Below are 20,561 nucleotides of genomic sequence, written 5' to 3' on the forward strand. Positions count from 1 at the left end.
CAGAAGTGGAGCTGTGGCTCAAGTGGTAGAGCGCTAGCCTTGAGCTGAAGAGCTGAGGGACAGCGCCCAGGCCCAGAGTTCAGGCCCCATGACTGGACCCCCCCCCAAAAAAAAGAAGTATTAAACAAGCCAGGCACTGGTGGCTCATGCCTGTAATTCTAGGTACTCAGGAGGCTGGACATCTGAGGATCATATTTTGAAGCCGGTCTAGGCAGGAAAGTCTCTTAAGACTATCTCCAATAAACTACTCAGAAAAGGCCACAAGTGGCACTGTGGCTCAAGTGGTTGAGCTCTAGCCTTTAGTACAATAGAGGCTCAGGGACAGTGCCTAGGTCCTGAGTTTGAGCCCCAGGACCAGCAGAAAAAAAAAAAAAAAAAGAAGTATTAACCAGAAAGGGAGCTGTTTAGAGGAGCACGATAAATGACGGAGTGAAACCACAGCCTGATTTTGACTTCAATGTTCACATCATGAGTGAACACACATACACATACATGCAGTGTTTATATCTGTCTCATAGCTATTGATCTTGGTAGAATAAGGATGTCTATCCATTTCAGGGCCTCGGTATGCCTCCCACCATGGTGATCAACCCAGAGGGTGGGAAGTATTACTTACATTCTTTGATGAACAGATAAGTGAGCGTCAGCATGACCGTGTGACCACTGAAGAGGAAGTCTCCACACAGGATGTGCGATCCAGTGATGGACAGGCCACCACCGGAAATCAACCGGAGTATCCGTTGTATTTTTGCCTGAGAGTCTCCGTTGAGCTGAATGACACAAGAAGAGCCAGTAGAAAAAAATTACCAGCTCATTAAACCATATTTCTATCACATTGTGTGACACCTAGAAAGGTTACCAGAGTGTAAATTTTCTCCCCCACACCCCCTTGGAACCACAAAAGTCAAAAAGAATCCAAGGAGAGACTCCTTGAACTAAATTCTATTCAGTGTATGGGCTGGTTCCATTGACAGGTTTTTAATTATTCATTGTGTTACTAACAATATGTTTTGGTGGTACTGTGTCCTTAGGCAAAGCTTTTAGAAATATTAATAACCTATGACTTCACCACCGCTATGAGCTAAAAAGCAGATCAAAGCTACTCTCCTTTTTCCACAAGACCAGGGGCTTTTGAACAGTTGCTATTTGGTTCGGCTGCATAGCACATTACTAATATTCTACAGTGCATGGGTATCTTGTGTTAAATGGATAGTCTCAAGTGTACAAATAGCTGCCTTAATGTCTGATCATCTGTAGTTAAATAGTGGAGCGGAGACTCTTATAAGTTTGAAAATAACAGACTAGAGATTGTACTGAGAACTTAAAAAATGGCCAGAAAAACAGGCCCCAGAACTGCGTGTGGCATCTGGCTTTTCCTGCTGTGGGCAGGGGGGCTCAGGAGAGAGTACCTGGGTTAGGGTATGGAAACCACATGATAGAATGAGAAACAATGATGAGTTCAGTTGGGACTTCAGTCTAAGTCTATACACACACAAAGGGTGAACAAATATTAGGGGTGCTCACTAGACACTATATAGAAAATGAACTATACAACTTGTCGATGGGAGTGGCAGGGGAAAACTGGGAGAGGGAAGGGGTGATACTATTGAAAAAGAAATGTTCTTGCCAGGTCTGGGTGGCTCATATCTATAATCCTAGCTACTCAGGAGGCTGAGAACTGAGAATCATAGTTCAAAGCCAGCCCAGGCAAAATAGGCCCCATGAGACTCTTATATTCAAGTAACCACTCAAAAAATGAACCTGGAGTTGTGGCTCAAAGTGGTAGAGTGCCAGCCTTGAGCAAAATTGTGCAGGGACAGTGCCCAGGCCCTGAGTTCAAACTCACCACCACCAACAACAAAATGTACTCACTACTTGATTTATGTAACTGTATATCACCTTTATAAGAATAATAAAAAATTCAAAAAATAAGATAAAAAAATCTATATCCTATTAAAATTTAAGCATACTGGAAGGAGTTGATAAAATAGGAAGCATGGAAAGTCGGAATGCAGAAATGCTAGGGAGTTACACTGGACGTAGTACAAGCAAACAGGCTTAGAAAATTAACTGCTCAGGAAGACATCCAGTAACAGCACACATGGAAGAAAAGTACAGAAGGAGCATTGCTGGTGATTCAATTGGGATCCTGGGGTGAGACAGGGGTGAGACATTGCTGCCTTTTATATTCAAGGCTGATCCTGTTAAGGAGCAAGCCCCTAAAGCCAGGCCAGAGCTGGGTGCTGAGGGTTGATGCCTGTAATCCTAGCTATTTAGGAGACTGAGATCTTAGGATCATAGTTTGCAGCCAGCATAGGCAGACCAATCCAAGTGACACTTACTAGCAAAAAGCCAGAAGTAGAGTTATGGCTCAAGTGGTAGAGTGCCAACCTTGAGAAGAAAAAGCTAAGCAAGAGCGTGGAGCCTTGAATTCAAGTTCTACTAGTGGGAGCTTGGGTGTGCGTGCACATACAAACATAAATAAAATAACGAAAATGCTAGCCTTGAGCATGTAAAGAGGCACAGGGACAGCACCCAGGCCCTAAAAGTTCAAGCCCTGTGACTGACGGAGGTGGGGGGGTTGGGGGAGGGGGAGAATGGTGGGGAAGGTCCTAGGTGTCCTTACTATAGTTTGAATGATGGTCCCCTCCAAAGGCCCATGTGTTTAAAGACTGGTCTCCAGATGCTGCTATTAAGAAGTGGTGTAACTTTTAAAATGTGCGACCTTGTGGGAGACCTTTAGGTCATTCAGGTTGTACCTTCCAAGCTGACTGTTGGGCCTCAGTCTCTCTTTCAGTCTTCTCTGTTTCTGGGCTCATTCTATAAGAAGCTTGCTCTGTGGCACACTCACGCCATCATGGGCTTGTCATAGATCCAAAGCACCAGGGCTGATTGGCACGAGCTAGACTCTCCAAAGTGAACCCTTTCTCTTTGTAAGTTAATTATTTCAGGCATTTTGTCATAGGCAGGAAAAGGTGACCACTGTAGGCCTTAAACCAAAGTGTCAACTTCTGGATGATCCTGCCTGGAAAAGAGAGGCTCTAAAAGGCAGGAGAGGTTTGTACCTGAGGATCACAAGAAGACTGTCGGCAGAATGTCTGACTCAATTCAGGCATCCTCCAGAAAATCTAGTCAAAGTACTTATCATGAGACAAGCCTTTGATATCAAGGGTCAAATCAAGTCACTGCTTTATCAGATGGGTTATTGGCCTTTAAGGTTTTTTTTTTATCATGAGCTTGGTATAAACACTGAGGTCAAATAAAAGGGGACACTCTGCTCAACCATTGTGTTCCCAGTTTAAAAGGACACATGATTCTGCAGTTCAGAACCACTGTGTGTTTCTTTTTTTTTCTTTCCACTCACCAATCCCAACTGTACTCAGGCATAAACAGCAGAAATGTGTGAAATAAGCCACACAGCCCTTTCTTCCTCTGCTCAGCAACATTGCATACAGTGGCTTTGCTTGTTAACTTTGATGATTACTCCTGGCCAACCACAATATGAAAATATTAAGAGGAAAGTTCTCTTCAAAAAATTAATTTTTTCAGCTGGGTGCTGGTGACTCACACCTGTAATCCTAGCTACTCAAGAGGCTGGATCTGAGGATCATGGTTCAAAGCCAGCCCCGGGCAGAAAAAGTTTGTGAGGCTCTTATCTCCACAGAAAAAAGCCAGAAGTGGTACTATGGCTCAAGTGGTAGAATGCTAGCTTTGGGCATAAAGAGACTCAGGAACAATTCCCAGGCCATGAATTCAAGCCCCAGGACTGGCAAAAAAACAAAAAACAAAAAAAAAATTTTAGATGGGTGCTGATAACTCTGAAGATTGCAGTTCAATGCCAGCCTGGGCAGCAAAGTCCATGAGACTCTTATCTCCAATGAAGCACATCCCCTCAAAAAGCCAAAACTGGAGATGTGGATCAAGTGTTAAAGCACTAGCCTTAAGCAAAAAAAGGGGGCTTGCTGTCACTAACTTCTAAACTTAATTTTTAGGTATTTATTTTTTTGTTTGTATAGTAGAGTAGGTACTCTACTAAGCCACATTCCTAGCCCCCTAAACTTAATCTTGTGTGTGTAAGTATGTACATATGCATGCATGCATGCATGCATAAGTAAGACTGTAAATGTAGGGTTCAGTATTATTTGTAGCATAAGTTATTCATGGGGCATTTGGACTGTGCCCTCTGAGTCAGGAGGAACTACTATGTAGAGGTTTCTTGTTTTTTTTTTTTTTCTTTTTTTAATTCATCATACGGCTTGAACTCTGGCCCTGGGTGCTATCGCTGAGCATTTTTTGCTCAAGGCTAGTGCTCTACTACTACTTGAGCCACAGCACCACTTCCAGCTTTTTGTGGATCAATTGGGATAAGAGTCTCATGGACTTTCCTGCCCAGGCTGGCTTTGAAGTGCAACCCTCAGATTTCAACTTCCCGAGCAGGTAAGATTACAGGCCCTATGTGAACATTTCTGATCCTAGTTGATGAAAAAAACATTTACAGAACCGCAGAAGGACTCTTCTTTCTTCTTAGTGCATGTGTGTGTGCACGTGCGTGTGTGCCTGCGTGTGTGCGTGTGTGTGTGTACATACATATGTATGTACTAGAGCTTGAACTTGGGGCCTGGGCACTGTGCCTCAGCTTTCATGCTCAAGGCTAGCACTCTACCACTTGAGCCACACCTCTACTTCTGCTTTTTGGTGGTTAATTGGAGTTAAGAGTCTCATGGACTTTCTCGGACTTTCCTGCCCTGGCACTAACTGCACTCCTCAGATCTTAGCCTTCTTAATAGCTAGGATTACAGGTGTGAAGCACTGGCACTTGGCTTTCTTCTTAGTTGTTAATGCATTAGTCCTACAGCTGTTAATCCTAAGATACAAGATCTTGTTTAGTAAAAAAATGTAAAATTGAACATCCAGAAGAAAGAAAATAGAAGAGAGCAGGAAGAGAAATGGGAAAGGGGGAAGATTAATGGCTGTTAACATCAATGGTTTATTTTCTTTATTTCTATTCTGGACTGTTGGGGGGGGGTCTTACTACCACCAATCACATATGACCTTCCTTTCTACTAATCTCCTTTTCAAACATCAGTCTATGCAGTGACTGGACACAACACTGAATGTACAGACACTTAAGGGAAACATCAATCAAAACAGCTGAAGTTCTAATAGGGTGCTGGTGGCTCAGCTCTATAATCCTAGCTACTCAGAGAACTGATATCTGAGGTTCGTGGTTCGAAGACAGCGTGGGCAGAAAAGTTCCTGTAAGACTCTTATCTCCAATAACCACCAGAAAATCAGAAGTGGAGCTATGGCTCCAAGTAGTAGAGCGCTAGTCTTGAGAAAAAGAGCCCAGGGACAGTGCCCAGGTCCTCAGCTCAAGCTCTACAACTGACAAAAACAAAAACAAAAAAACAGCCAAAGCAGACAGAAGCTCTAGTGCCCTTCACAACTCTTCTCCACACGGCTTCCCACAAAAATAAAGTAGATACAGGAGAGCCCAAAGTGGCTGCTGCTAGTTAAGAAACCTGACTTCCCTTCAATTAAGAAGAAAGAGCGCCACCTAGGTTTCTCATAAATATTTGGCTTTCTAGCCAAATATTTTTGTTGTTGTTGCTTGTGGGGCTTGAATACTGGGTCTGGGCGCTGTCCCTTAGCTCTTCAGCTCAATGTGAATGCTCTACCACTTGAGCCACAGAGTCATTTCTGGTTTTCTGGTGGTGAATTGTAGATAAGAGTCTCGTGGACTTTCCTGCATGGGCTGGTTTTGAACTGTGATCCTCAGATCACAGCCTCCTGCATAGCTAGGATTACAGGAGTGAGCCACCAGCACCCGGCCCAAATAGTCTTGTATATAGCAAAATGTTCCAGGAAAATAAAGTCATTTCATCTCATCATTTAATAACAAATGGGCCAACATTTATCTAAACACACTTGGAAGAACATAAGCTATTTGACAGCAAACCAATGCCTGGATTGCCAGTTGGAGCAAATTATATATATATATTTTTTAATTTTTTTTTTTTGGTCCGGTCATGGGGCTTGAACTCTGGGCCTGGGCACTGTCCCTCAGCTCTTCAGCTCAAGGCTAGCGCTCTACCACTTGAGCCACAGCGCCACTTCCGGCTTTTTTCTTTTTGCTTATGTGGTGCTGAGGAATTGAACCCAGGGCCTCATGTATGCGAGGTGGCTCTACCACTGAGCCACCTTCCCAGCCCCCTCCACACAGGACAATCTTTAATCTACCTTCTTTGTGTAATCATAGCAATCTGTCCCTGAAAACCCCATCTGTTGCTAGAATCGTTCTGCCTTCCTTTTTTCAGGTCATTTCTCCATTGAACACACAGAAAATGAGGCCATCTGTAGTGTTTATTATGCTTCTGAACTCCTTCTGTGCCTTAAATTAGTTTCACTAAAAGTCAACCAATGTTTAAACTCAATATGTACACAGTTTTAATGACAGACAACTTTCTGCTTTGAGGGCTTTAGAAAATTACAGCTTCTCCAAACCACACCTATATTTGGTAAGGGAGATGGCTGGCTGCTTTCAAACACCTCTATTTTTCTTTCACCTCCGGCATCTGCACAGTGTTCAGTAAAATAGAATGTTACACTCTGCTCCTTTGTCCAGAAAGCCCATCATTTTTGTAAGCTCCCATTTTGTAAATCAGCTCTGTCAGGAACTATGTTTTCTCCTGTTTGGTGTGGGGGAAACGAATTGTTGCCTAGGACCGTTTCAAGAGACATCCTCACGTGAGAATCTGCAAAAGGCCCCTCCATTTTGCCAACTGTAGAAAAACTATGGGCTCAACTTTCCTCTCTCCCGCCCATTCCCCCGAGTCACGAGCACTTTTCAGTTGATCCAGCACACACAGCCCAAGTTGAATGGCCTCCTACTCCTTCTGCTGTTACGCTCAATGTTCAGATTCCCACCCTGGCCTCAAGATCCTCTGAGACCCGTGGCCAGCACCATTCACTCTCTCTGCAACCTGCTCTTCCTCCACCCACTGCAACTAACCTTTCCTCTCCCCACTCCATCTTTTTTTTGGCCAAGGGGCTCTTAGTTCTTTGAGGTAGCTCCTCCCTCACGTGGCTCCTGTTGAAGTACTGGCTTATTAAAGAAAACTCTTTCCTGATCTTTCTATAAGACAGTTCCTACTGTCAGTGTTGTTACCATAGGGCACATGATGTACTTATTTCCTATTGGTCACCCCTCAACAGAATAGAAGTAGAGACTCCTATCAGTTACTTTAGGGTCCAGTATCTACTGTGTGAATGTCTGGATGTGAAAATAAATAAGAAAGTGGAAAAGAAGAAAAACAGTAATTCTCAAGTTAGTAGAAAATGTATTGTATAAATAAAGACATACATTTCTTTTTTGCTTGTTTGTTGTTGTTGGTACTGGGGCTTGAATTCACTTAGTTTTTTTTTCTGCTCTAGGCCCTCTACCACTTGAACAACACATCCACGTCTGCCTTTTTGCTGGTTAGTTGGAGAGAAGACTCTCAGGCATTTTTATGCCTGGGCTAGCTTCAAATTCAGATCCTTAGACCTCAGCTTCCTGAGTAGCTAGGATTACAGGCATAAGTCACCAGGACCCAGCATAAAGATGTATATTTCTTAATGAACACCTTTTTATATCTGCTCCTACCAATCTAAAGAAATATAGATTTGCATATTAGATGTTAGTTAAGACCTATGAAGGTATGTAGAAGAATTTATGACCGAGTAGGCAATCAATAATTGTTTTCTTGATTTCCTCTCGTTGGGAGCTCAGAGTCTTACCTTTGGAGCACACTGGAAATGCATTCCTGGCACTGGGAGTGTGGTAACATACATTGTAATGCAGCGATACAGGTATAAAGTTCCAATGATAAAAAAGAATCTGCGTCCCACTATTGACCTAAAGAAAGCAGAGGCATGCAGATAAGCAAGTTGACTTGCTGTTTCTATTCCTTCTGTAAGAGAAAGCAATGGGTAACCTATTAAAGAATAATGACAGAATGCCATCAACAAACTTCAGTTTCACAGCGTTTAGAAGCTTCCTTATGAGCGGCCCATCCAACAATTCCATGGTGAATTTCACATACCTCAGTGTATCCAGATGGTTTGGGGTCCAAAAGGAGAAAGTGTGTGGGCATGGGGTGAGGAGATGGCTAAAGCTGATGAAAAAATCTAGATAATCCTCTCTCCTAAAATAGTCACTCTTTGCCAGAGAATTCAATGAAACCTCTTTGCTTTTTCAGTCAAGTCATGGATTAATAAAATCCTCTTGAGAACACATCAAAGGTGTAAGTGAGCCGTGGTCACAGAGGAATAAACTAATGAAACAGGCGATATTACATAATTGGACACATAGGGATATGTGACAACCCATTAGATGCATGCTATATAATAAGCAAGGTTTACTTGGGGATCAGCCAAAGCTATTTTGACAACTTACACCTGAACTTTTGTCTTGAACTGATTTTTTTTCCATTTTAAATATGGCCAAAGTACCATAATATATGTAAGGACATTTTGTAGTAAAGCTGTAAACAGATCAATTTACTCTTATTTTACTCAGTCTTGATTTTTCAGAAAGAGGGAAGGAAAAATAGAAGGCAGGAATTGCTTTTCCTTTTTTGTCCCTGCTTCCCCAAAAAGATTTTAATCTCATATTCACTTCAGCACTATTCACTATAAGCAAGAAATGGAAACAATCTAAGTATCACTCTCAACCAATGAATAGATAAGTGTGGTGCATATACCAGTGGAATACTATTTGACCATAAAGATGAATGAATGTTGTCATCTGCAACTTGGATGGAACTGGGGATCCTTAGGTTGAAAGCAATAAGCCAGAAATATTACACACAAGGACCACAAGCTCTTGGTTCTATGTGAAATCTAAAAATAAAGTTGATCTCTAGCAATTAAGAGTTAGAATGGTGATCACTGAGACTGGGAAGAGCACTGGGGGGTGGAGGAATGCAGACAGATGGACCAAGATGTCCTAGATTACAGTCAGGAGCAAGTGTTTTCAGTGCGCTCTTGCGTGGCATACCAGTCACAGTAGTCCATGTGCATTTCCAAAAATCTAGAAGAAGGAATTTTGAGTATTTCTACCGTAAAGAAATTATAATGTTGGTGGCTCATGTCTACAATTTTAGCTACTGAGGAGGCTGAGATCTGAGCACTAAGGTTGAAAACCAGTCTAAGATGGTAAATCAGAGAGGCTCTGATCTCCACTAAGCCAGCAAAAACTGAAGTGGAGGCATAGCTCAAGTGGTAGAGTACCAGCCTCGAGTGAAAAAGTGTGAGGCCCTTAATTCAAGTTTTAACACTGGTGTGTGCACGTGCAAATACCTACACACACACACACACACACACACACACACACACACACACACACACACACACACACAGGACTGAAGTGTAGCTATAGGAATGTAGCTAACGTTTAAAATGACTGCCTATCAAGTATGAGGCCTTGATTTCATCCTAGCACAAAAAAGGGGGTGGGGGACAAAAAGAAATGATAAGAGTTTGGGGAGACAGCTATGGTGCATTATATTTGAACATTATACAACATATACTTGCTCCAAACCATCGCATACCATACCCCACTCATGTGGCCAAGATTTTTGTTACATTCTCAAGTATCAGTTAAAAATAAGTTAAAAAATAAGAGAACAGGCCAAGACTTAAAAGGTAAGAAAGAAGAGAGGGGGTGAGGGAAGGTACTGACATAAACAACGAAAATCCCCCTTTTCACTGTCAAGAGCTGGTGATGAATGCTGCGTTGGTGGGCACCGTGCCCTGAGATTCTCTTCCTGATTCTCAGCCCAAGGCAGTAGTTCCTGGTGGCTGACTTTGAGCACACTGTGCCCCAAGCAGGAGTCCTGCTCCTGGCATGATTGCCCCATGGTTCCAAGGTTCTGAGCGTCCTCACTTTCAGTCACGGTGATAATACCCTTTTTATTCTTAGATTTGTAATTGGGGCTTTGGGAATGGAAAACAAATGGAGATGCACACAGCCCTTAGGATTTTAAGGTGTAACTTCTCTAGGACATAAAGTATATTACTGTAGGTCTACTACTCTCAGAGCACTCAAGCTTTCAGAACCAAAGATTTCTAGACTATCGGGGCATATTTTAAGTATTCTCTAAGACTATGGGTCTGATAGGAATCAAGGTCTCAGCCAACTCCTGGGATTTCTAATTTAAAAGAATTATGGACAACTATATATATGATGACTGTCACCAACAGCTATTTAAAGACTATTCCAGGGTCAATATTTATACACACACACACACATTGAGGTAAAATAACATAGAAAGGAATATTACCTAGACTAGGCTGGTAGATTAAAGTATGTTATAAGACTTGCCAGTTCAGTTCTGCCTCTGTAGTCCCCAAAAGGACAGGCCATCAAACTGTAATCTGTCCCCCTGGTTAAGCAAGCACTGATTCATCCTTTGATTCAATCCCAGGCCCTACAACAGAAGCGCTGTTCTGAATTATGCTCTGAGCTACTGGGCAAGGTCAAATAATAAACAAATTATGAGTCAATTCCAGCATCTGAGCTCCATTAGCCTCAAAACAGCAAATTAACAGGTGAAACATACAATTTTTGAGAAGTGAACTTTTTCTTTTCTTTCCTTCCTTCTCTCCCTCCCTCCCTCCCTTCTTTCTTTTTTTGATTTGCCAGTACTGGGGCTTGAACTCAGTACTACCCCTTAGCTTTTTCACTTAGGCTGGTGCTCTACCAGTTGGGCAACACCCTTACTTCCAGCTTTTTGCTAGTTAATTGGAGATACCAGTCTCTCTGATTTGTTTGCCTGGGCTGGAATCGAACCACGATCCTCAGGTCTCAGCCTCCCGAATAGGCATGCTGCACTGGCACCACGCTCAGAGGTGCTTTTAAAGTGGGGGGAGAGAGTACAAATAGAATTTCTCCTTTGGCTGATATTCAAACAGGTTATGAGAATTATTCCACCAGTTAGTAAAAAGTAAAAAGGCAAACCCATACCATCTATGACTGAGATAGCAGATACTACAAAATGTGTGGTCCAGGCAGGCTACTTGAGTTCTGCCTGGGTGAAATTGAAGATGGCAAAGGAGAGGCAGTGAGATCAGCTAGGAGATGATTCCAATAAAACATGGTACAAGCTCTACCACAGGATACCATACAGCTACTACCCAGACTTTGGAAAATTTATCTTTCCACATACACAGTAAGAAAATTCAGCTGCAAATGAAAGGAAAAAGAAAACATCTGGAGCCTAAGGAGGTCCTGTTATGCCATGTCAATTCTAGACACACAAAAAAGAAAAATACTGACACTTAACAAATACATTCTTTGCTTTTGTTCGTTTTGCCAGTACTGGGGATTGAACCAGGAGCCTTGTGCTTGCTAGACAGGTGCACTTGCCACATTCCAATTCCTTATTCTTTGCTTCTAGCATCAAGTGCACCATGAAGAACACTTGGAGAAGCCATTCATTTCTTAGTAAATAGAGGACAGTTGGTAGCTTTGTCTTTTATTTAAACATACCCAGGAAACATTTAGAGACTTATATTAAGGAAAATGCTTAGGAATTATCTACATTTATAGATTAAGTTTTCAAAACTACAGAGTTACATTTGGGAAAGTCTTTGGCAAAGGCAGGTTGAATTCTTCTAATAATCACAGAGTAACACCCAACTAGAAAAACCTACAGCACAAATTCTTTGTTCTAAAAATGATCTTGGGCTGGGTGTCGGTGGCTTATGCCTATAATCCTAGCTATTCAGGAGACTGAGATCTAAGGATCATGGTTCAAAGCCAGCCTGGGCAAGGAAAGTCCAAAGAAAGTCTGTGAAACAATTGTCTCCAATAAACCACTAGAAAACCAGAAGTGGTGTTGTGGCTCAAGTGGTAGAGCACTCGCCTTGAGCTGAAGAGCTGAGGGATAGTGCCCAAGCCCAGAGTTCAAGCCACACGGCAACCAACCAAAACAAAACAAAACAAAAAAAAAACACCACACACAAAAAAACCACAAAATGATCTTGGAAATTAAAGACATAGCTCAAGCGGTAGAGTACCAGCCATGAGCAAGAAAGCTGAGCAAGAGTGAAAGGCCCTGGGTTCAAGACCCAGTACTGGTAGAAAGATATAAATAAATAAATACATAAATAAATAAATGAATAAAATATTTTTGTGGCATGAACACTGAATTTTCAAGATCAACGAGGTTAGCATAGGTTTTTTTTTAAGCCCCAAACTATGAGTAGAATTTTGATCAGATGCAGATTTTGTGATTAATTACTAAACTCTCAGTAGAAGTCAAAGATATGAATGGAGAATGGGATGTAAGAGGCTGAGGGTCCTTAGATTTTATAGACTGGAAGTCTGAATTCACATAGCCAGACACCACTATTTCAGAACTGTGCCCAATTTTAAAATACTTTTGAGGGGCTGGGAAGGTGGCTCAGTGGTAGAGCGCTTGCCTTGCATGCATGAGGCCCTGGGTTCGATTCCTCAGCACCACATAAGCAAAAAAAAAAGCCAGAAGTGACACTCTGGCTCAAGTGGTAGAGTGCTAGCCTTGAGCTGAAGAGCTGAGGGACAGTGCCCAGGCCCAGAGTTCAGGCCCCACGACCGGACCTCCCCCCACCTCAAAAAAAATACTTTTGAGAAAAGAACAAACCTGGCTTCCTCCCTCCTGATTCCCTTCCATTCTGAAACCAGGGGAAGGGAAATGGAGTGGCTGAACCCAGTAGACCACGAGCCCCTGGATGGTGCCAGAGGAAAAGAAAGAAAAGAGTTTTCCTTTAGAAATCTAAAACCCAAGCCACAGAGTACCAGTTCTAAATTCAGTTTCTTCAACAGATACTTGTGACTAGCTGTCTGGTCGCTGAGTCTACATTGCTGAAGGAATTAGAACTTCTAAAGACAAACACACCTCAGTGCAAGCTATTGATGAGTTGACCACCTGAGTCATCTCATCTTGAGTAAGGGAGAAAGAAGCATCCCAGCCTACTCTCCTTAACCTGGCAAGAACCCCAAACATCACAAGCATGCTACTCCAAGCCTCTTAATTTTTTTTTTCCAATAAAATACCATAGCACCACATTGCTGGAAAAAGGCACTGCTCCTGAAATTCATGAAATCTGAGTCACCCACCAGGCCTGCCACAAACTTGCTATTCCTTAACTTAGCTTCAAACCTATTCCATACACGGTCCTGGAAAAAAGAGTGACTGAATTTATTCAGTGTGGTAGATCCATTGTTCCTTTCCTCTGATATCTAGTAAGACTAAATTGATTAGAAGCTGAAGAAAGTCATTTCAATTACAATAACATCAGCTCTCTTAACAATAAGCCAAGAAGTGGGTGGGTGCTGGTGCTCAAGACTACAATCCTAGCTACTCAGGAGGCTGAGATCTGGTAAGATCACAGGGTTCGAAGCCAACCCAGGCAGGAAAATCTATGAGACTCTTAGCTCCAATTAACCATCAAAAAACCAGAAGTAGAGCTGTGGCTCAAGTGGAAGAGCACTTGCCTTGAGCAAAAGAATTCGGGGACAGTGCCCAGGCCCTGGGTTCAAGCCCCAGGATTGGCACAAACAAACAAACAAACAAAAACAGTCCCCCCCCCTCCAAAAAAAACCCAGACATACTTACTTGTATCTCAGGAATAGCCACTGGGTGACCCACAAGCCAACTAATATAATCCCATTTATTTCTGATACAGAAAATGCCCATTTCACCCGATCAATGTAATCAAAAAATTTGTCTGGAAGTGGAGGGCTGAGCTCCTTGGGAGGGACCCTTTCGTGCACGACTGTGATCATGACGGTTGTCAAAACCAGGTTGAAGAGTGCATACACAAAAGCAATACCCGTTTTCCACCATTCTAGGGGAAACTTGTTCCTCGAGTCTGTGGGCATAGCAATTTGGATATAATCCGGGTACTTTTTGGTGCCCTTTCGCAGCCCATTGGATAAGGTTTTAGGTTTATTGTTCCCATTTTTATTTTCTTCTTCCACAGGCTCTGCGGGTCTTGTGTAAGTGTTTGTGGGATCACTGGTCTGATTTTCCAAATGTTCTTCAAGTTTTGCTGTTTCTATGATATCCATGGTTCCCCAAGTGTTCAGATCAAAAAGGAGATGGTGTAAGTTCTCGTTCTTTGTGGAAAGCTAACTTTCTTGAATCCTTCTGTTTCCCAGATGAACATGGACTCTTAGAATCTTGTTTCCTAATACCAAATGCAGACGGCAGCGGTTGAATTTGATCTTCCCATGCGGCGAATGGCTTTCGTGAAGGGATTTTCCTTCCGCAACAAAGATGCTGCTGCCTTACCTAAAAACAGAACAAAAGTACATTCAGAAACTCTGCTTGTCCAATTATCAGCCATCCAAAACAAAAACATTCTCAAAATAAGGAATCAAGTGTCAGAGCCATTTTGCTTTACAAGGACACTGTCAGAACTAAGTGAATGCTGCCAAGATCGACTTTCATTTGAGAAATAGTGAACTGTTTAATCTTGGAATTCTTGTCTCTTTTTGAGCTGATGTAAGAATTAAATAGGAACATTCTACCCATCAGTTTTCTTTCAATTTCTTTCCAAAGAAGTCAGGCCCCCACATGGCAAACCTTTCCTGGGGCGCTATTACTTGTTGCTAACTATGAAGTCATAATAACCTAGAACCTGCCCAGAGACCACATCACTCCTTCCTGAGCCTGGATCTTTTCTATGAAATTTAAAGCAAGAATTAACCTCCTGGGTGAGTTGTGTCTATACCGTGAATAATTATTACTCTCTGCACTTGTCAAAATACCCACTTTCTAATTTTCATATATATCTCCTTTGGACTGTGTGGTAACTACTTCTAAGAACAGATTCCAGAACGACACAGTCAAGACACTTCTAGCAGCACTGTCTCAGTTTATCTGTTGGTATTCAGAGAGGCGCAAAGCCTAGAGCCTTCAAAATGCAAAAGAGAAAGAGATAGCCAAAGCCTTAGCTATGCTTCATTTATGAAACATGTTAACTTTGTTGAAGGATATAATAATGTATACAAATGGCATGGGAAGATTGGGTGGGGGGCGGGGGGGAGGATGGGAAGGGATGGGAAGGGGAAACAAAGGAGGAGGCTACAATGCTTGATAAGAAATGTACTCATTATCTTGCCCATGTACTTGTAACCCCTCTGTACAGTATTTTCACAATAAAAAATAAATAAAAATTAAAAAAAAACAAATGGCATGGGAAAATTAGTGACTAACAATATTCTGATCTATAACCATCACAATGTCTACCAAACAAAAAAGACAGCCCACGTAGGGGCACTTACCTACGGTGAGTCTAGGAAAAGGAACCTTTGGCTTTAGTTCCTTCGATTCCACCGGGCAAAGACTTCTTTACCACCCACAGCTCCACTATGGACTTTTATACCAGCAAGCGACACAGCCCAGCTGTCCCCAATTTAGGAAAGCACTATTTTAGTCATGCTACTAACCCAGCCACCTGAAGCTTTCAAACCTCATAATTAGTCCCCACCCTGAGTATACGGTACAACTTTAGCATAATCCTTCCAGTTTAAAAATCCTCCCTTTCAGGGAAGTTTCGGGGAAAGGATAATGAGAACAAGGTCAACGCAGCAACACCTAAGCCCATAATTAATGAAAGAAAAAGTTAAAATGGCAGCATTCAGCCTGGCGACACTGGCTCATCTGCAGTTTACCCAAGGCGATAGAACCACAATGACAAGACAGTTGAAGGCTGAATGGACTATTCATATTGGGAAAGCAAGGCCAGGAATGTACTGCTAATTTTAATACATTTATTTAATTGTGTGTGTGTGTGTGTGTGTGTGTGTGTGTGTGTGTATGTGTACGCACATGTGTGCTTGTCAGGACTGAGGCTTGGTCTCCAGGCCTGGGTATTGTCTCTTAGATTTATTTTTCCACTCAAAGTTGGTGCTCTACCACTTGAGCCACACCTCCACTTCTGGCTTTTTGCACAGACTTTGCTGCCTTGACTGCCTTTAAACCGCCGTCCTTAGATCTGTCTCCTGAGTAGCGAGTATTAGATGTGTGGACCACTGGCAGCTGACTCTCACTACGTACACGGTCACCTTGAGGAGGTGACCTGCTGTCCAGGTTGGCTTGGAAGAGAAAAATAAAAGGATGAGAGGCAAGAGAGATTACAACTTCTAACACTGTGCATTCCTCTTGTGCTCTTGAAAAGCCCTCAGTCACTGATACAATGGAGCAGGGTAAGAAAGCCCAGGGCGTCTCTGGCCTGAATAGCGGGCAGTAATGAAGAGATTACTAAGTGTAATGAAGACCAGCCTCATTAAGCTAATTTCAACAGCAAACCATCCAGGCCAGAGAGATGCCAGGCCCTAACCCAGCCACTGTCTGTCTCTTCCTGTCAGCTCTAGCCTAGCCCATTTATCTTGCTAAACTGTCATCCCCATTCGCTTTTAACTTCAACACTCCAGAGGTAGGCTAGGTTGGTGCTCCTAGTGGAAAGAGGCTGGTGATTTTGAAGCTGCATTTACCCACTGGACAGCTGAAGATAGGGTCTATAAGGTAGCTACCTACTTGTAGAACTCAGAATGTGGAACAAAAGAAAATCTAATTAGTTAGTTTTGTGGTTTTTTTTTAATAAGAGGAAATAGTCAGCTGTCTACCTCAGGAGACTTCCATGAAGATGACTGAGATAATTAATCATATAGAGGTTTGTGCTCCTGGGAGGGTAGGCACTTGAGTGCTATGCCTGTCCATTACCATTAGTGGAAAATTAAGATTGTGTATGTGTGTGTGTGGCCTGTACTGGAGCTTAAACTCAAGGCCTGGATGCTGTCCCTTAGCTTTTTTTTTTCTTTGCTCAAGGTTGGAGTTCTATCACTTGAGCCACACTTCTACTTTTGGCTTCTTTTGGAGGTTAATTGAAGATAAGAGCCTCACAGATTTTCCTGTCTAGGCTGGCTTTGAACTGCAATCTTCACATCTTTTTTTTTGTTTGTTTGTTTTTTGAGTCCGGTTATGGGGCCTGAACTCTGGGCCTGGGCGCTGTCCCTCAGCTCTTCAGCTCAAGGCTAGCGCTCTACCACTTGAGCCAACAACGCCACTTCTGGCTTTTTTCTTTTTGCTTATGGGGTGCTGCGGAATCGAACCCAGGGCCTCATGCATGCAAGGGAAGCGCTCTACCACTGAGCCACCTTTCCAGCCCCAATCTTCAGATCTTAAATCTTCTAAATTGACCCTTCCCTGGGGATTTGATGAAAAAGATTAAAGATACATAGCACAGTCATCTCATGTGAACCAACCTTGGGATTCCTATTTGTCACTAAGATGACAATGACAACATACTCATTCCTATGTCAACCTTTCCGAGCAGCAGGCAGGAAAATGACAAAGGATTCATTTGTGCCTCTCCACGATGTACTTGTTCATTTGTTTAGGTTACCAAGCCAGAGCACAAAACAACTTCCAAGATTTCTCAGTTCTCGCAAATTACAAAATACTGCCATGGTAACCTAGATAATATTGAAAATGTTCAAGGTCTCTACTCATCTCCCTGTGAATGCAAAGGCAAAACACTGAAATGTTTAGTACACTGATTTTGTTTTGCTAGTATAAATTTTAGAACTTAAGTGTGGTATGTTCCAGAAATGTAAAAGGTTTCTAATTTGGAAGCAGTTGGGGCAAAATACATCACACAGACACACAGTCACACAGACACAGACAGACACACATAGACACACACACACACACACACATACACACACAAAACAGGCTTCTATTGATTGGAGCTAAAGGGGCATTTGATAAAGGTCAACATCTACTTAGTTCTGTGAGGGGAAATTATTTAGTAGAATGAACAAAACTTTGTATAGCTACAGTTTATCAACATAAATATCACATTGGAATGTAATTACACTGTTCTCTGGCATCCTGTGGGCAAAGGTCCCATTTTGCACTCTCAAATGACCGCTAGAAATCTTTCTGCTAAATTAAAATAAAAACACATGCTTACACTTCTTTGGGTTTCTACTATTCTTCTATTATCTCTGCTCTTTTTTCTTTTTCTTTCTTTTGTTTGTCATGGGGTTTGAACTCAGGGCCTGGTGCTTCCCTGAGCCTTTTCATTTGAGGCTAGTGCTCTACCACTTTAAGTTACAGATACACTTCTGTTTTCTGGTGGTGAATTGGAGATGAGTCTCGTGAACTTTCCTTCTTCGGATGGCTTTCAACCATGATCCTCAGATCTCAGCCTCCTGAGTTAGCTTGGATCACAGGTGTGAGCCACCAGTTTGCCCAGCTTTTTAAAAATTTTTTACTAGGAGAAGAATATACTTCTAGCAGTCTGAAAGTGGGTCATACCTATCTCAACTTCTTAACATTGTTTTAGCCAGTAAAGCATGACCAGAAAAAGAAAGCAGGCAAGTAATTATTGAAAAAAAAAACTTACAGGAAATATATATGCGAGATCAAGGAGTTCACACAAAACCACATTCATTTTGGTTCTGTGTTACAAACAAAACACGTAAAAATTTCCTTAAAGGACCAGCCGTAAGCTGTTACAAAGCCTAATTAAAGTACGGTTGCCATACTCAACTATTGGCTATGGATGCAGTCACCATACCAATGACAAAAATGACCTCACATCCAAATGAATGCTCAGAACTTCCATGAAGAAAGTTACAAAAATTAACACAGCCAGTCATCAAAGAAAACGCCAAGCTATAACATATTCACGGAAGGGCAGCTGAGATATTAAATCATCAAGAGCTTAATAATACTACATTAATATATAATGTTGTTACTTTAGTCATCAACAGGTTGTGGGTTTTCTTAAATTTTATTTTGGTAATTTGACAGGTGTTCTGAAGTTCATCATGGAATCAGAATGACACAGCAACAGGCTTTGCTCTGTTAGACTGTATCACATAACGAATGCCGGGGCCATGAAGTCTCTATCCTGTGAGTCTATCCCATATGTTTATCCCAAGGAAATAAAATGAACATAAAATTTTTTATGATTTTTTTGACACAGAGCCTCTCACTTTCCACTCTCATTGGCTATGGTGCTCAAGGCTGATGCTCCACCACTTGAGCCACACCTCCACTTCCAGCTTTTGCTGGTAAGGACATAAAAGTCTCAAGGATTTTTCTGCTACGGCTGGCTCACTTCTCAAATCTCAGATCTCAGCCTTCTGAGTAGCTAGGATTACAGATGTGAGCCACCTGCACCTGGCTGAATTTAAATAGCTACTTGCAAGAGAAATTTTAGAGATAGCCTAATCTCTAAGACAAGAGTCAATTTCAATAAATTAGCTAATTTTACTTTACAATAAGTGAGGATACAGGATGAGTATCCCTAATTTGAAAATGCACAAACTGGAATGTGCTCAAATCCCAAACCTTTCCAGTAACATTATACCCCATACTAATGGATTAATGTATAAACTCTTAGCTTTACGATTATATAAAGGACCTATGAAACACAAATGAATTTGTACTTAAACATGGGTCCCATCCCCCAGATACCTCATCATGTATATGCAATTATTCCAAGACCTGACAGCATTCAATATCTGAAGCATTTCTGGTCTCAAGCATTTCCCAAAAAGAATGTTTTCAACTTGTATAACTATAAAACTCCAAGACAGACACAAATACTAAAAATAGGAAAATAAGGAAGCCAATTAAGCAGAAACTTCCATTTGAGTAGGAAATATAGTACTTAGAAAGTGTTTAAGAGGCTATGTTTTTTTTAAATCATATTTTTTTAATTGTGATTAAGTGATTACATAATTTGACAAATTTCACAGTATTGTGGGATCATGATGCTCAGTTAAAGTCACAAACACATTCTAACTTTCCTGGAGCAAATTGTCTATCACGGTCTATAACATTTATGAGTTCTATGAGCTTTGCAATACAGTTATTTCTTCCACATTGGGTGATATGTACATTTCTTTTGTTTTGCATAGCATCAGCTGTTCCCTCTTTCCCATTTGTTCCCTCCCTCCCATCGCTGCCATTGAGTTGCTTAGTTCATTTTGGTCAATGTCCAGTGCAGCTGATGGGTCCCGCTGTTGTGTGTTTTTCCCTGATTCCCTCTAGTTCTGTGTCATCTTCCTGGTTCCCCTCCAGTGTACACATATATCCCATACATGTGATCAGTAACATGGGGTTATTTAGTAGTGGTTCAACCAGATGAGTGGAAGTTCTTTGTTTCTTAATTAAGTCCTGTTAATTTTGTCATATCACCTAACATTTTGGATTTAACATCCACTTATCAGGGAGACCATGGGATTTAACATCCATTTATCAGGGAGACCATGTACCGTTTTTCTCTTTGCTCTTGGCTTACCTCGCTCAACATGATTTCTTCTAGCTCCACCCATTTCCCTGCAAATGTCATTATTTTGTCCTTTCTAATGGCTGCATAATATTCCATTGTGCATAGATACCACAATTTTTGGATCCATTCATCTGTGGTGGGACATCTGGGTTGTTTCCATATCCTAGCTATTGTGAACAGTGCTGCAATAAACATGGAGGAGCACGTGTCCTTGTATA

At 41.8% G+C, this 20,561-nt stretch overlaps 1 protein-coding gene across 1 annotated transcript in view; it reads right to left on the reverse strand.

The window, feature by feature from the left end:
• Positions 1-20,561, reverse strand: part of Sgms2 (sphingomyelin synthase 2) — a 71,779-nt gene that overhangs the window by 6,125 nt on the left and 45,093 nt on the right. The window contains exons 3-5 of the mRNA XM_013023765.1: positions 13,644-14,321; positions 7,780-7,897; positions 617-770 (exon numbers count right to left, since the gene is read on the reverse strand). Of these exons, the coding sequence (XP_012879219.1) occupies positions 617-770; positions 7,780-7,897; positions 13,644-14,098 (727 nt within the window). The 5' untranslated portion in view covers positions 14,099-14,321. The remainder of the gene's footprint in view (positions 1-616; positions 771-7,779; positions 7,898-13,643; positions 14,322-20,561) is intronic.

This window comes from Dipodomys ordii, unplaced genomic scaffold (assembly GCF_000151885.1).
Source record: "Dipodomys ordii isolate 6190 unplaced genomic scaffold, Dord_2.0 Scaffold70, whole genome shotgun sequence".
NCBI classification, from domain to species: domain Eukaryota; kingdom Metazoa; phylum Chordata; class Mammalia; order Rodentia; family Heteromyidae; genus Dipodomys; species Dipodomys ordii.